Source organism: Heptranchias perlo, chromosome 29, assembly GCF_035084215.1.
Source record: "Heptranchias perlo isolate sHepPer1 chromosome 29, sHepPer1.hap1, whole genome shotgun sequence".
In the NCBI taxonomy this organism is placed as follows: Eukaryota; Metazoa; Chordata; class Chondrichthyes; order Hexanchiformes; family Hexanchidae; genus Heptranchias; species Heptranchias perlo.
The window spans coordinates 34,117,335-34,134,625 of record NC_090353.1 but is presented as its reverse complement, the minus strand read 5'-3'; the positions used below and the strand labels follow the sequence as shown (position 1 = coordinate 34,134,625).

The window sequence follows — 17,291 nt, the reverse complement described above, 5'->3', positions numbered from 1 at the left end:
ACACACGACCTGCTTTCTTGCAGGAGGAGGTGGCGCATATCAGGAAGCAGCAAGTGGCAGTGGCATTTAGCCCTTCGAGCCTGTTCCGCCATTCAGTGAGATCATGGTTGACCTGTGACCTAACTCCATATACCCGCCTTAGCCCCATATCCCTTCATACCCTTGGTTCGCAGAAATCTATCAATCTCAGATTTAGAATTCACAATTGAGCTAGCATCAACTGCCGTTTGCAGAAGAGCGTTCCAAACTTCTCCCACCCTTTGCGTGTAGAAGCATTTCCTAAATTCACTCCTACACGTCCTGGCTCTAAATGTTAGGCTATGTCCCGTAGTCCTAGTATACAAGAATAGGAGACCTCCAAAAACAGATACAAATGCATCAGCAGCCAGAAGCAATAATCCAGCCACTAACCTATAAAATCCTGCATGGTCCCTTTAAATAGCGCTGGTGGGGGTCCTCCAGGCACTCCACGACACGTTCAGATGGTCGGGGTTACGACTGTGTGTTGAGTTGAGCATTAAATCCCAAAATGGCGTCTATCACTTTAAATCAGCACGGCACATTGTATCCATTTTCTCCTTACTTTACATGCTTCCGGCGTCCGGTATTTGCACACGCACACGCACACTCCTATACCAAGATGGCGTCCGGTGCACGTCACACTGGAAACTTGCGTGCGCAGCCAAGACGCCATCTTGGATGTTGGAGAGGCCATGTAGTGTCGAAACAACGGGCGCTACATGGCCCGATTTAGCGCCCATGGACTCATAATATGTACCCTTGCCTGCCAGGGATTATATATCGGGAAATCAGCCCTCACTGGGAAAAATGTATCAAGAAATTTATGCTTGGATGTCCAGTCTCCATATCTAGCTAGTTGCCTCACTCCAAATGAGGCAAATGCAAAAAGGCCATAGGAGAATTTCCAGATTTTCCTTTCATGTCCTCAGGACATCCCAAAGCTCTTCACAACCAATTTTTTTGAAGGGAAGTCACTGTTATTACGTAGGTACACAGCAAGACTCCATGAGCAGCTGAAAGATAAATGACCAGATAATCTGTTTTTGGTGGTGTTGGCTGAGGGATAAACGTTGGCCAGGACACCAATGGTGTCATGGGATCTTTTACAGGCGGATGGGGCACCGATTTAAGGTCTCATCCTAAGGACAGCACCTCCGACAGTGCAGCACTCCCTCAGTACTGCAGTGAAGCGTCTCTGGAGTGGGACTTAAACCCGGAACGCTCTGACTCAGAGACGAGAGCTGCCGCCCACTGAGAGCCACGGCTAACACAGAAAATAGTGCTAGAAAGACACAGCAGGTCAGTCAGCATCAGGTGGCAAAGGCAGGTTTTGATATTTTGGGTGTGTTTCCTTCATCAGGAATGTTTCTTTAAAAAACAGATCAATTAATTTTTCTCACAGATATATTTTTGAGTAGGGACTGGAGAATTATAATGAATTAAAAAGGAATTTCCCTGGACTTCACTTCCCCTTTAAGAGGAGTCATTTTATTGTGGTCGAAATAAAATCTGAACAATCCCTTTAAGAGTCCAATGGACAATACCGCCCCCCCCCCCCCTCCCCCCCGGCACGCTGCTTGTTGCTAAGCAACTATAGCACGTCGCGCGGGTGACAGTTGGCGCGTGCGCACACCGGACGCCATGGGACCGAGGATGTCCCGCCCTCCTTCATTCCTTTCGATTGGTTGACAGTTACGTCAGAAAGGTGTTGTGATATGCGATTGGCAGAAGTGGGCAGTCAGTCAGGAAAAACGAGCTGGTGATTGGCGGGCACAGATGTCAATCACGGGACCCACGTGGCGTTTATTGATGCCAGGGCCCCGGAGTGAAGTCCATTCCCCCCCCCCCCCGGAGGATGGAGGCGGTGGCGAATGCGCTGGAGTCGTACCGGGGCCGGGACCGGCTGGTGCGGACCATGTGCTACAGCTCGCGGCTGCTGGGCGGCCTGCTGCTGACCTCGACGGGCAGCCGCCCGGAGCTGGGCCGCCGGCTGCTGCTCGTCTCGCAGGAGCTCAGCAACTGCAGGGCGGTGCTGCGGCTCTTCGATGATCTCTCCATGTACCTGTACTCGCGGGAGTACGGGCTGGGGACCACGGTGAGGGACGGGGCCTGAGGGGATGAGGGGCGGGGGCCTGCGTGTGGGAGGAGCCTCGGGATGAGTGGCGGGGCCTGAGCGGTGAGGGGGGCTGGGTGTGGGAGGAGCCTGAGGGGGTAAGGGGCGGGGCCTCGGGATGAGGGGCGGAGTTGGGTGTGGGAGGAGCCTGAGAGGATGAGGGGCGGGGCCTGAGTGTGGGAGGAGCCTGTGGGTCTCTGAGGGGAGGGGTTGAAGGGGCGGGGCCTGCGGGAGGAGGGGCGGGGCGATGGTGAAACCCATGCAGTGATGTAGGTCAGGGTGGGCTAGAATATAAACAGCCTTAAGATGCGTCACGAAGGGGCTAAAATACTGAAGGATGACATGGTGACCTCAGGTAGTTGGTAAACCCACAGCCTGATGTGGAACTGAGGCATCGAGCTTCAGTTTTCCCCAATCCAAAGCCCCGACTGTCTCGAGGACAGTCTTCCATAGAATGTAGAGCTCAGAAACAGGCCATTCGGCCCAACTGGTCAGTGCCGGTGTTTATGCTCCACACGAGCCTTCTCCCACCTTACCTCATCTCACCCTATCAGCATATCCTTCTATCCCCTTTCTCCCTCGTGTTTATCTAGCTTCCCTTGAATCCTTCAGTCGTCTAGACGAAGGTGCTTGAAATGAGAAGAATTCCAAATAGTTATCGTTTCCAATTCGAATTGCGTATCCTGGCTGCTTGGTCAGTTGGCTTCAAAAGGACTTTTTTCCCTCTCTAATTTTCACCCTCCTTCCCTGAAGGTAGTGACTTCTGCTGGGCTAGAGCTTCATGGTCGATTGTCACTCTCTGGCACCTCACCTAAGTAGATGTTCTTTGCGTGTGAGGCTAGATGGTGAGTGATGGCAGGTTATTTGACCATGGTGTGCATCACAGCACAGTCTGATCCCAGCCTCACTGGGTAGTGATTAGGAGCAGGAGCCATGGCTGCAACTTTTTTCAACGCTCCCTAGACCAGGAGTGCTACGAGCATTTGTCGCATCCCTTCCAGTGCTCAGCTGAGATCAGATAACTCTGCATGGATCAAGGGTCAAACCTGGGACCTCCATCTTTCAGATGAGATGTTAAACCGAGGCCCCATCTGCCCTCTCAGGTGGACGTATAAGATCCAAGGGCATTTTTTAAAGAAGAGCAGGGGAGTCCTGGCCAATATTTATCCCTCAACCAACATCAGTAAAACAGATTATCTGGTCAGTTGTTTCATTGCTGTTTGTGGGATCTTGCTGTGTGCAAATTGACTGCCGCATTTCCTACGTTACAACAGTGACTACACTTGAAAGAGTACTTCATTGGCTTTAAAGTGCTTTGGGACGTCCTGAGATGAAAGGTGCTGTATAAATCCAAGTTCTTTCTTTCTTGCCCGAATGGCTCAGTTAGTACCTTTACCAACTGAGCTTAAACCAACTTCCCGATCATTTGCCAACATTCTTACCACGAATGGACAAAATGCCAGACAGGAAATCTTTCTACCGTCAAGGCTGGCTTTTCCTCCTGTACTTCTTAATTTCATTATGTTTGGCGTAGTCCCTTGCTGGTTAAAGCTGTGCAGCCCAGAGCTGTGTCATCTAATCCACACCATGACAAATGGAGGTTCTTGCCTTCCGTTAATGTAGTTAGTATCAGCTTGGGCTCAGGCGGTAGCACACTCACCTCTCGAGTCATCAGGTTGCGGGTTTAAGCCACGAGATTTGAGCACAGAATGTAGGCTGAGAGTACAGTGCAGTACTGAGGGAGAGCTGCATTGTCAGAGGTGCTATCTTTCAGATGAGATGTTAAACTGAGGTCCCATCTGCCTGTTCAGGTGGGTGTAAAAGACCTGATGGCACTATTTGAAGAAGAACAGGGAGTTCTGATGTTACAGCCAGCATTTCTCCTTCAACAAACACCACCAAAAAATTGATTATCAGGTCATTTATTTATTTGCTGCTTGCTATGTACTAATTGGCTGCCATGTTTCCCTACTTAGAAAGAAAGACTTGCATTTATATAGCGTCTTGCCGGACCTCAGGGCGTCCCAAAGTGCTTTACAGCCAATTAAGTACTTTTTGAAGTGTAGTCACTGTTGCAATGTAGGGAAATGCAGCAGCCAATTTGTGCACAGCAAGATCCCACAAACACCAATGAGATAAATTACCAGATGATGTTTTTAGTGACGTTGGTTGAGAGATAAATATTGATGAGGACACCGGGGCGAACTCACCCGCTCTTTGTAATAGTGCCATGGGATCTTTTACGTCCACCTGAGAGGGCAGAGAGGGCCTCGGTTTAACGTCTGATCCGAAAGATGGCACCTCCGACAGTGCAGCAACAGTGGCTGCACTTCAGAAGTAGTCTATTGGCTGTGAAGTGCTTTGGGGTGTCCTAATGTGAAATACGTTATATAAACATTAACATTTGACAATTTTAGGATTTCTTACTGTTCTGACATTTGTCGAGTAGGAGGAAGATGCTATTGTGCGGTTGCTCTCCATAACTGTGAACCTGGCAGACCAACTCTATTACCCCTGTGAACATCTGGCCTGGGCTGCAGACTATAAGATCCTCAGCATCAAATCGGACAAGTGGTGGACACTCAGTAACTCGCTGTGGGCTGTGTCACTGGCACTGGGAGCTCTGCGGTGAGTGACACAATTTAAGTTGAAATTCTAACACACTCTCTCTCTCTCTCTCTCTCTCTCTCTCTTCCCCCCCCCTCCCCTCTCCTTTTTCTGTCGCCTATAGAGAAAGGAGCTCCCTTCTGCCATGGGTGCTGAAAGGGGAAACTGCAGGCTCCAAACAACTATTGGTTTAAAACGCAGGGCACCTCTATTTCCAGGTTGAAATTGTTTTTTTTTCTCTCTCATTGTTGTCTGCACAAGTGAAACCAGTTTCAGGCCTTCCATCCACTGAAGGCTCTCCATTGTCCATTAATTCAGCACCGACTGAGAACTGAACCTGAGACCTGACTGACGTGTTTGGCACAGCACCACAACAGTTCGCATTTATATAGCGCCTTTAATGCAGTAAAACGTCTCAAAGCACTTCACAGGAGCATTATCAAACAAAATTTGACACTGAGCCATATAAGGAGCTATTAGGACAGGTGGCCAAAAGCTTAGTCAGAGATAGGTTTTAAGGAGCGAGTGGCGGAGAGGTTTAGGGAGGGAATTCCAGAGCTTAGGGCCTAGGCAGCTGAAGGCACGGCTGCCAATGGTGGAGGGATTAAAATCGGGAATCGCATAAGGCCAGAATTGGAGGAGCGCAGAGATCTCGGAGGGTTGTAGGGGCTGGAGGAGGTTACAGAGAGAGAGGGAGGGGCGAGGCCATGGAGAGATTTGAAAACAAGGATGAGAATTTTAAAATCGATTCGTTCCCGGACCGGGAGCCATGCAGGTCAGCGAGCACAGAGGCGGTGGGTGAACGGGACTCGGTGCGAGTTAGGATACGGGGCAGCAGTGTCACGAGGTTCGTTTACCCACTGAGCCATCCTGGGTGCTGACTTTACTGTAACCAAAAACTCATCAGCTCCCCCCACCCCTCTCCTCATTGACCGAATGCACAGGTCTGAACAGGCAGCTGTAACAAGGACACGTATCAAACTTACGGTTAAAGGGAAACTTTGACTGGGGGCAGGGGTGAAGATACAGAACATGGTGGATGGGTGAACTTTATCACATGACTTGAGTCCAAAAACATCCTGTTTACAGGCAAAATGTTGGGCGCAAAATGGTTTTTTTTAAATTGAGAAATGTGCGGGCCATATTGCAGGAGAACATTGAGTCTGAAATGAAATAAATCCGGCAGGAGTGATAGTTGTGGCCTACTTTTGGTTTTGAAAGTCTGGTAATTGATCCGCCAACCCCAAGCAAGCCATTCCTGTTTGTGATTATATCTTGCACTCGTGATTTGACCTTTTTGAACTTTGGTGCCATGGAGGTTTGGGAAGGGCTATTTTTAGCTCTAGTCCCTCATCGGTTGTTAAATGCTAAGTCAGAAAAAAGAAAATCTTGCATTTATATCGCACCTTTCACGATCTCAGGACGTCCCAAAGCGCTTTACAGCCAATGAAGTACTTCTGAAGTCTAGTCACTGTTGTAATGTAGGAAACACAGCAGCTAATTTGCACACAGCAAGATCCCGCACACAGCAAGATCCCACAAACAGCGAAGAGATAATTCCCAGATAATCTGTTTTGTTTAGCGATGTTGATTGAGGGATAGATATTGGCCAGGCCACCAATAGTGCCATGGGATCTTTTACATCCATCTGAGGGGGCAGAAGAGGTGACAGTTTAACTTTTCACATGAAAGACGGCTCCTCCGACAGTGCAGCACTCCCTCGGTACTGCACTGGGAGCGTCAGCCTAGATTTTCTACTGAAATCCCTGGATTGGGATTATGAACCCACGACCTTCTGACTCGGAGGTGAGCGTGCTACCCACTGAGCCATGGCTGACAACATCGAGATCTATTAGTGTAAACAGCTTGGGATACCTGCAGATTAATGGGAAGAAGGAATTATACTTTCCCCTCTTTTTTTCCGCCCGCCCCGCCCCGCCCCGCCCTGAGACTCCATGATATGCACCTCAACACCCCGAAAAGATAAAAGAGTTGAACACTCCCGGCCTAGTGGATAAAGCCACTGCCTGGTGTTGTACTGAGCCATACTGGCCGGGTTTAGTTACCAGTTTTGTGCTGAGGACGGAGGGGGGAGTAAAAACCGTCCAAGGTTCCAGCTCCTGATATCTACACAGTCAATAAACACAGAGGCCTAAATAATTTGCTTTTCCCCTTCTCCTTATCGCTGACAGATCCTTCAGAGTTGTGCAGCTGCTGCAGAGGAGACTGAGGGGAAGCCAAAATGAAGGTTACGTCGGATCAAAGTACGGTGAAAAACATGGTTATTTATATCGGCTGTTGTAACTAGATGCAGCTGTGCAGGCAGCTGTAACAAGGACACGTATCAGACTTACGGTTAAAGGGAAACTTTGACTGGGGGCAGGGGTGAAGATACAGAACATGGTGGATGGGTGAACTTTATCACATGACTTGAGTCCAAAAACATCCTGTTTCCAGGCAAAATGTTGGGCGCAAAATGGGTTTTTTAAATTGAGAAATGCGCGGGCCATATTGCAGGAGAACATTGAGTCTGAAATGAAATAAATCCGGCAGGAGTGATAGTTGTGGCCCACTTTTGGTTTTGAAAGTTTTGAAAGGGAAGATTGAGGAGTTTCACAGTATCAAGCGCCTGGGTCAGAATGAGTCAGAGAGGACATGGTGTGATATCGCTCAACCTCAAACACAGTTAGGATCCGGAGTTGGGTCATAGAGGGTTTTTTAAAATTCATTCATGGGACGTGGGCGTCGCTAGCAATGTCAGCATTTATTGCCCATCCTTAATTGCCCTTGAGAAGCGGTGAGCCATCGCCATGAAGCAGGATTGTACAACTGAGTGGCTTGCTAGGCCATTTCAGAGGGCAGTTAAGAATCAACCACATTGCTGTGGGTCTGGAGTCACATATAGGCCAGACCTGAAGGGCATTAGTGAACCAGATGGGTTTTTACGACAATCCGGTAGTTTCATGGTTACCATTACTGATACTAGCTTTTTATTCCAGATTTTTTTATTTAATTAACTGAATTTAAATTCCCCAGCTGCTATGGCAGGATTTGAACTCATGCCTCACTCTGAATTACTAGTCCAGTAACATAACCACTATGCTACCGTACCCTCTTAGAGGGTGTGACAGTTGGGGTCTTAATAGGAAAACAAGGAAAGATGAGAAAGGTTGAAATGGGGAGTTAGAGGTGAGAGGGGGGCCATCACCTGACACCCAAGTTTTTCTTGTAACCAGTCAAGGGTTATATGAGAAGTAATTAGACAACTTCCCCCAGATTATTGGTACTTTATACAGAGAAGGGAAAAATGCAAAGGGGTAGTTTAGTAGTCTGAAGAGATTTTTATGATTGTCATTCTCTTTTGTAGAATCCACACAATTATTTTTGTCCTTCCCTTGTTGCAGGGAAGTGACATCTGATTAGTACCCCCTCCCGCGGTGTCGGTTTGGAAACATTTCATGGTGCCCTGCTGCGATGCGCCATACGCCACCCCACGAGGATCTTGATAAATACTACCCCGCCTGAGTGTTCGCAGCCACTTCCGTTACATTCCAGCCAATTATGGGGTCCTTGGGGCATTGTAAATCAGATTATATAAAAGCACACTAGGCTGTGTTGAGGCAAAGCTTTATTGGCAGATGTGTATACAAATTGCATTAGTCTTCTGTGATTTAGCAACAGGTGGAAGCCAGGTGCCTCACTCACTGGGAGATGTACACAGTTTATATGCTTTCTTGCATCTTGTTGCATCACGCAAAGGGTGGTGGAAATCTGGAACTCTCTTCCCCCAAAAGGCTGTGGGACAAATGGAGCTTTCAAGACTGAGAACAACAGATTTTTGTTGGGTAACGGCATCGAGAGATATGGAGTTAAGATATAGATCAGCCATGATCTAATTGTATGGCAGAACAGGTTCGAGGAGCTGAATGGCTGACCCCTGTTCCTATTACAGTACGTACAGCATGTTACACGTTGCCTGTCATGTGCAGACACTTACGCTGAGGCTCAGGCACGGTTCAGTATCTCTAGGTGTATTACTGGCAGGGCGGTTTCCATTCCTGTCAAGGGGGTTTGGGATTTACTGGATCCTGGATTTGAGTCCCTTTGGGAGACTGGGATTTGAGAGAAACTATTTCCTCTGGGGGTGTCCAGAACAAGGGGGCATAACCTTTTGTGTTAGGCAAGGGTATTGAGGGTTACGGAACCAAGGCGGGCAAATGGAGTTGAGATAAAGATCAGCCATGATCTAATTGAATGGGCGGAACAGGCTCGAGGGGCTGAATGGCCTCCTGTTCCTAGGAGACTAGGAGCACAGCAAGATGACCGAGGCTCCAGCCTTGGTGACCAGATCTATTTAGCCTGTGCAGACGTAGAGAAAATGTCCCCATTTGTGGAGGAGTCCAAAACTAGGGGCCGTAAATATATGATAGTCACTAATAAATCCAAAAGGGAATTCAGGAGAAACTTCTTTACCCAGAGAGTGGTGAGAATGTGGAACTCGCTATCACAAGTAGTTGAGGCAAATAGCATAGATGCATTTAAGGGGAAACGAGATAAGTACATGAGGGAGAAAGGAGTAGAGGGATGTGTTGATAGAGATGGATGAAGTAGGATGGGAGGAGGCTCATGTGGAGCATGAACACCGGCACAGACCAGTTGGGCCTGTTCCTGTGGTGTAAATTCTGTGCATTCACCGCTATCAGCAGGCACTGTCCTAATGCTATTTTTATTTTTTTTTAATTTCACTCCCTAGAGAATCGAATAGTTTGAGCAGAAGAACGTACCGGATTCGGATGCGGGCGGAAGTTCTGAATATCGTCAGCAGCCTGGCTGACCTGGCAAACGCCGTCCACTGGATGCCCCCCGGCTTCCTGTGGGCAGGGAAGTTCCCCGAGTGGTTGGTCGGACTAATGGGGACGGTTTCTTCGGCGATTGGCCTCTGCCAAATGTCCTGCAGGAGCGACAGCGCCAAGGACCCGTGAGAGGAGAGCCCACCTGACTTTGAGCCGGTAACCTGGCGCCATGCCTGCCGGTTTCATGTGCTGGCGGCTCGTTTTATCGCCGTGTTCGGGGCGGGGAGGCCGTTGTGTCTTTTTTTTTTTGGGGGCGAGTTGTCTCCGTGCCATTGAGAGGGCCACCTGCGGTTTCAATCTTCCACCACCCCACCCCGGGCTGGACCTCAGCCGCGAGGTGAAGCAAGAGCACCGTGAATTTATCCCGGTGAAACCTCGGCTCTGCACCCAAGTTTCCAAGATTATCGTTAACCGGCCGACCTGACGAGCCTCCGTTTTGCTTCCGTTCGAAGGAGTTGCCCAATCTCAAATCTATGCCTGAATATTGGACCCAGATTAGCAAATCCACACCCCTCGCCCCCCCCACCCATTACCATTGAATCAGAATCACACAGCACAGAAGGAGGCCATTCGGCCCATCATGCCAGTGCCGGCTCCTTGAAAGAGCTGTCCAATTAGTCCCACGAATTGTCTTGGTTTTACTCAGCCATGTTGACAACCTTTCCACTGTTTGCCTACTTTCGGCAATAATGTGACCCCCCCTCCTTCCCCCACCCCACCCCCAAGATCAGTGAAGGTACCTGATGTTAATTATCAGTTAAGGCTGAAGTATTTTTTCTTCCCCCCCCCCCCCCCCCCCCCACCCCCGCCCCGCCCCGCTCCCACCGTCAATTTTCTGGACCTCTCCTAAAAGCAGCTCCTCTCTCACTGCAGTACAGTTCCACGGGCCCTGACAGACCTCTGGTGCCGCTCCCGAACTATCGCGTGTGGCGGTGGACGTAAGTGCGCTATTCAACCTTGGCCACCATCACTGCTGAGCCCCAGCCTATCCTTGCCTGACTTTCGCTCCCAGCTGCAGGAGCAGCTGCACAGTGATCGGGAACCAGGGACCCTCCTAAGGGCTGAGGCAGGTAAATGGTTGGAGGTGGAGGAAGGGCGGAACAGACAAACAGCTCCATGTTTTAAAGGTCCAGTGTAACATGACTCTTTTAAAATGGAGTGCAGAATTGAAATTTTTTTTCACTGCCTCCTATAATCTCAGTAAGCTTAACCCTCATCAAAACATTTCTCAGTTGGGTGCAAATTTAGAAACTCAGTGAAGTGGCTAAGCAAATATTCACTCAGCCAACGGTTACAGTCCCCTCGGCAACTGCAGCTCTTAATCACTATTATTCCCCGACGCCGCCTCTGCTTGTTGAGAGCAGGTACGTGACAGGAAACAAAGAGTAATTTTGAAAACTGCAGATTAACCTGAAGAAACGTGGGTTGCGAGCTTTTCCCCGTGACTTTGCAGCACCGGTACAGGAAGGCCTAGGATTAGACCTCCTGCTCTGTGCTGAGTTAGTTAACCTCACCCTGGGGTGGGGGCTCAATATTCCCCCCCCTCCCCGGGTTAAAGAGTAGAAGAATCAGTCAGGGTCCCACTCTCGGTCACGATCCGGTGGTACCTTGCTGGAAATGTACATGTGTGGGCTTTGGCTAAGGTCGAACATAAGAAATAGGAGTAGGCCGTACGGCCCCTCGAGCCTGCTCCGCCATTGAATAAGATCATGGCTTATCTTCGACCTCAACTCCACTTTTCCCCCATATCCCTTGATTCCCTTAGTGCCCAAATAGCCATCGATTTCAGTCTCCAATATACTCAACGACTGAGCATCCGCAGCCCTCTGAGGTAGAGAATTCCTAAAGATTCACAACCCTCTGAAGAAATGTTTCCTCAGCTCGGTCCTAAATGGCCGACCCCTTACCCTGAGACTATGCCCCCCTGGTTCTAGACTCTCCGGCCAGGGGAAATGGTGTCTCACCATCTACCCCGAGATCGGACTCAACTGCGAGGTCGTCCGTCCGACTCTCCTAGTGTAGGCAAACTCACAGAGAATAGTTACTGGAGGGGCCCCCCCACCCCCCAACGACACGATTCGTTGCTTTCGGTAGAAGAGCAGGGATAAAGAGCAGGTAAAAATAAAAACTGGGCAACTTCTTGATGTAGTAACTTCACTTCATTAAACGCCGTTTGCCGGAGTTGTAAAGTGGTTTGGCAAACACTGGAACCTTCCATTTAAATTGGTGTTGATTCCTGTGATACTGGGCTAAGTAGCATCACAAAATTTATTTCCAGGTGTAATTATTTTTAAATTACTCCGGCAGAGCCAGCTTGTGTACTATTGCTCAGAGTTTTCAAACGTTTCTGTGTAGGGGAACAGTCTCCCAGGGACCCTCTCCCACCTCCCTGTCCTAACTTACAGAAGACAGTGTCAGCTGCCCGTAGACAGACAGACAGACAGACAGACAGACAGCTAGCATTGCAGGAAACAATTAATTTTATTACAACACGCAACAAAAATGACAATTGTCAATCAACAAATGTAGAAAATGATAACAGACGGACAGAAATCTAACCTCGTCTGGGGAGGAGCCCTAGGGCCCAAGTTTGAAAACCTACGACGTAAAGAAGGAAGTTTCAGAGAATCTAAATGGAATTTTCTTTTTTTTTCAATAAAAGCACTTTTATTTCAAGTTTCACTTTTTCCCCTTTGTTGGGGATTTTTTGATGCTGATTATAAAGCTTTGTGCCCTCAATCTTCTTTGAATTATTAGCAGGCTGTAGAATTTAAAGTCGTCTCTTTTGCACTAAAGAAATCTGAATTATCTAATCATTACTGTTAAGCAACATAAATAACACAGCAAAGTGTGACTTAAAAAATGTGAATTATCGGATAATTTAAATTAAGTGACTTTGAATTGACAGGATTAACTCGACAGCAACTAAAATAATTGTAACTTGGGGTGGGAGAGGACGAGAAACAGACCTGTTATTAGCTGCTTTTATATTGTTCAATGCTATTGGTTCCTGGCGTATGGATCTTGTGCAGTGCACAGTGAGTAAACTACCCGGGGAGACCTGTGTTTTATTTTAAGCTGTACTTTGCCAGCCGCTGGCACTGTCAGCTGTTGCTCAGTGGGTGGCACTCTTACCTTAGTCAGATTGTTGTGGGTTCAAGTCCCACTCCAGAGACTTGAGCACAAAATCCAGGCTGACACTCCCATTGCAATACTGAGGGAGCGCTGCACTGTCGGAGGTGCCGTCTGTCAGATGAGACGTTAAACCGAGGCCCAGTCTGCCCTCTCAGGTGGACTTAAAAGATCCCATGATAGTATTTCGAAGAAGAGCAAGGGAGTTCTCCCTGGTGTCCTGGCCAATACTTATCCCTCAACCAACATCACTAGAACAGATTATCTAATCATTTATTTCATTGCTCTTTGTGAGATCTTGCTGTGCACAAATTGGCTGCCGTGTTTCCTACATTACAACTGTGACTACACTTCAAAAGTACTTAATTGGCTGTAAAGTGCTTTGGGATGTCCTGAGATCGTGAAAGGCGCTCTATAAATGCAAATCTTTCTTTTCTTCTTTATTTGTCAAACGTGAGAAGGTGCCTTTAGTGTTTCTGCAGGAGACTCGAACGTTGAGAGCCAGCAGCAGAACATAAAAGCAGGTTCACAGGTTTCCTACTGAGTATCGGGTCTAAATGCAAATTGTGAATGCTGCAACGTGCTGAAATGAAAAGCAAGAACTATTGGAAACACGCAGCGTCTGAAAAGAGAAGAGGCCCCTTCTGTGTGTTTATCCTTTGTTGCTGCTTCACCAAGAGGCCCCTAGAGTTGTTAATACAGGTCTTAAAGGAGTGCCTTCTTCATCGAATCCTTTTTGTTGTGTGTTGGCTTTATTTACAACCATGACGCGACGCTGTAAATTGTGCCAATGCGTTGCTACGGCAACTAGTGCACGATATCTTGACTGAAATGGAGCCTTGTTCGTCCTCAAACAAAAAAGCTTGAAAAAGAAATGTCAGGGGAGAGTTTATTGAGATTCTAGGGGCATAGATAAATTGAACAAATGGCTGCGGTAATGTAGTGGTTCTATTACTGGTATAGCAATCCAGAGAATGTGAGTTCAAATCCCACCGCAGCAGTTTGAGAGGAAGAAAATCTGGAAATAAAAAGCTGGTATTTCCAGCAGGCTTCTCTGGAGCGTTACCAGATAAAATAAGAGATATTAAGACAGGTGACGAAAAGCTTGGTCAAAGAGAGAGGTTTTAGTCGAAATGTTCAACGTTATGAAGGGTTTTGAGAGATAGGGAGAAACTGTTCCCACTAGCAGGAGGGTCAGATTTAAGATAGTTGGCAAAAGAATTGCATCTTACCCAACACTAACCCCCGTTGATCTACCATAGAATCGTAGAGTGGTTACAGCACAGAAGGAGGCCATTCGGCCCATTGAACCCGTGCCGGAATCACCCTCGTCCTCGCCACACCCCTCGCCCCCCAATCGATGCACTGATTTCAAACTCCTCATCCACATTTACAAATCCCTCCCAGCCCTGTCCCACCCGCCGGCAGCCCAGTGTTCACCCTCTGTTGTTCTGACTCCAGCTGATTGTGTCAGCCCCACCCGAGTTTCAGCCGTCACGGCCCCGAAGTGTCGAATTCCACACCGAGTGCGGTCGTTGCCTTCACAAGGTGTAGTGGTGGAAGGAGTTAACCTGCACCCCAAGTGTCATACGAGGGCCACACGCGTGTGTCATGCCGGCGGACCGCTGCCGTGTCGATAATTTGGGAATTTATCTTTGGGGGGGGGGTAAATATTGGAATACCAGAAGGCTTAATTATAAAATAACTCAATTATCAAGTTACTTCAAACTAGATGTTTTAAAAGGGTAATTAAAAAGCAGGATAATACACTGATTAATCGTCACAGTACATACACCGTTATATGAAATCAAAAGACACATGGGACTCACTACAAGGCTGAAATCTTATCAGAGTAAAGACAGTTTTAAGAACTCCTTGAGCTTTGATTGTGCTGTTTATTATTTCTAACCCCCAACCCCTTCCATTGACCCTTTCTCCCGTCTTCAGAATTCTCGTTCCACCTGGACCCCTCTCTCTGGCCTCTTACCCTCTCTTGATCATTTCATTGCGAACTGCCAGCGTGACATCGGCCGTCTCCATCTCTCTGCTCCCCTCACTCACTCTAACCTACCTCCCCCTGAACTCGCAGCACTCCGTTCTCTCAGGTCCAACCCCGACGCTGTCGTTAAACCTGCTGACAAGGGCGGCGCTGTTGTGTGACGAACGGACCCCTGCCTTGCGGAGGCTGAACGCCAGCTCTCCGACACCTCCTCCTACCTCCCCCGCACCACGACCCCACCGCCGAACGTCAAGCCACAGTTTCCCAGACCGTCACTGACCTCATCTCCTCTGGAGATCTTCCCTCCACGGCCTCCAACCTCCCAACCCCGCAAAGCCCGCTTCTACCTCCTTCCCAAGATCCACAAACAGGACTGCCCTGGGAGTCCCATCGCTTCATCCTGTTCTTGCCCCACGGGACTTATTTCCTCCTATCTTGACTTTTTTTTCTCCCCTTGTCCAGTCTCTTCCAGCCTACATCCGCAACACTTTTGACGCCCTCCGCCACTTTAACAGTTTCCAGTTCCCCGGCCCTAACCGTCTCCTTTTCACCATGGACGTCCAGTCCCTCAACACCTTCATCCCCCACCAGGACGGCCTGCGGGCCCTCCACTGCTTCCTTGAACGGAGGCCCAACCAGTCCCCATCCACCACCAGCCTCCTCCGCCTGGCTGAACTTGTTCTTACGTTGAACAACTTCTCCTTTGACTCCACTCACTTCCTCCAAATAAAAGGTGTCTCTATGGGAACCCGTATGGGTCCCAGCTATGCCTGCCTTTTTGTGCGATACATGGAACATTCCTTGTTCCAGTCCTACTTGGGTCCCCTCCCTCACCTCTTTTTCCGGTACATTGATTACTGTATTGCTGGCGATTCCTGCTCTCGCCCCAAACTGAAAAATTTCATCAACTTTGCTTCCAATTTCCACCCTTCCCTCGCCTTCACATGGTCCATCTCCAACTCTTCCCTTCCCTTCCTCGACTTCTCTATCTCCATTTCTGGGGACAGGCTGTCAACCAATATCTACTATAAGCCCACCGACTCCCATAGCTATCTTGATTACACTTCCTCCCACCCTGCTTCCTGTAAGGACTCTATTCCCTTCTCCCAGTTTCTCCATCTCCGTCGCATCTGTTCTGACGATACCACCTTCCGCGCCAGTGCTTCCGATATGTCTTCCTTTTTCCTCAACTGAGGATTCCCCTCCACTGTAGTTAACAGGGCCCTCGACCGTGTCCATCCGATTTCCCGCACTTCTGCCCTCACCCCTTCCCCCTCCCTCCCAGAACCGTGATAGGGTCCCCCTTGTCCTCACCTTCCACCCCACCAGCTTCCACATTCAACGCACCATCCTCCGCCGTTTCCACCACCTCCAGTGCGATCCCACATCTTCCTCTCCCCTCCACTTTCAGCGTTCCGAAGGGGCAGCTCCCTCTGCGACACCCCGGTCCACTCTTCCATCACCCGCTCTCCTCCCCACGGCACCTTCCCGTGCGAGCGCAGGAGATGCACCACCTGCCCTTTCACCTCCTCCCTTCCCACCGTCCAGGGCTCCATAACACTCCTTCCAGGTGAAACAGCGATTTACTTGTACTTCCTTCAATTTAGTATGCTGCTCACAATGCGGTCTCCTCTACACTGGGGAGACCAAACGCAGACTGGGTGACCGTTTTGCTGAACACCTCCGCTCTGTCCGCAAGCGTGAGCCTGACCTGTCGGTCGCTTGCCTTTTTAATTCCCCTTCCCACTCCCTCTCTGTCCTCGGCCTCCTACACTGTTCCAATGAAGCTCAACATAAGCTCGAGGATCAGCACCTCATCTTTCGTTTAGGCACTTTACAACCTTCCAGACTCAACATTGATTTCAATAACTTCAGATCATAACCACTGCTCCTGTTTTTTGGTGTGGAGATGCCGGTGATGGACTGGTTTTTGGGTCATCGAGTGCTGGTAATGGTTCTGCTGCTGCCATTTACAGCTACTCCTGATCAAACTTTTGTTTCTTAACCTGTCCCATTACCACCTTCCTTGCCTTGCACCATCATCCCTTTTGTCATTTATTCATGTCCTCCACACTATCACAGACCCTCCCTTTTGTTCTTTCCTCCCCTTCCCTCCCCCCCCCCCCCCCCACTCCTTTCCCTGGCTCTGAACTTGCTCAAAAACTTTAACTCTCTTAACATCTTCCAGTTCTGACCTGAAACGTTAACTCTGTTTCTTTCTCCACAGATGCTGCCTGACTTGCTGAGCTTCTCCAGCATTTTCTGTTTTTATTTCTTTCCACACTAGATTACTGCCTTATAAACACTCCCAGGTATCCACATGAGCCCTGATTTTCCAAAACCAGGCCAGCGGTGAGGTAACAGTAAATCAGAATATCTTAGGCAGTCTGCCAGAAAATTGACTCCCCATTGTACACCTACTCAGTCGCTTTGAAAAGGAAACATTTCCAGGTCTATGGGGAAAGAGCGGGGGACGATTTTCTATGAATGCTGTGAAATTCTGTGAATTCCGTTTATTAAAACAGAAACTCTGTTCTTTTCATCGTATCCCGCTGTGTGTTGTGGC

At 48.8% G+C, this 17,291-nt stretch overlaps 2 protein-coding genes across 3 annotated transcripts in view; both read left to right on the top strand.

The window, feature by feature from the left end:
- The first annotated feature begins 1,856 nt into the window (after positions 1–1,856).
- On the top strand, positions 1,857–17,265 carry pex11g (peroxisomal biogenesis factor 11 gamma). 2 transcript variants are annotated; one of them, XM_067968473.1, is made up of 5 exons: positions 1,857–2,116; positions 4,584–4,762; positions 6,934–7,005; positions 9,495–9,750; positions 16,953–17,265. In XM_067968473.1, the coding sequence occupies exons 1-4, from the start codon at positions 1,877–1,879 to the stop codon at positions 9,721–9,723; spliced, it is 720 nt and encodes a 239-aa protein (XP_067824574.1). In that variant the 5' UTR covers positions 1,857–1,876; the 3' UTR covers positions 9,724–9,750; positions 16,953–17,265. The 2 variants fall into 2 exon arrangements, with proteins under 2 accessions (XP_067824574.1, XP_067824573.1); XM_067968472.1 differs by lacking the exon at positions 16,953–17,265 and having other exon boundaries at positions 9,495–12,270.
- enc3 (ectodermal-neural cortex 3) overlaps positions 9,672–17,291 on the top strand; it is a 37,389-nt gene continuing 29,769 nt past the window's right edge. Inside the window, exon 1 of the mRNA XM_067968471.1 lies at positions 9,672–9,750. The gene's annotated coding sequence lies outside the window, so the exon portion shown is untranslated. The remainder of the gene's footprint in view (positions 9,751–17,291) is intronic.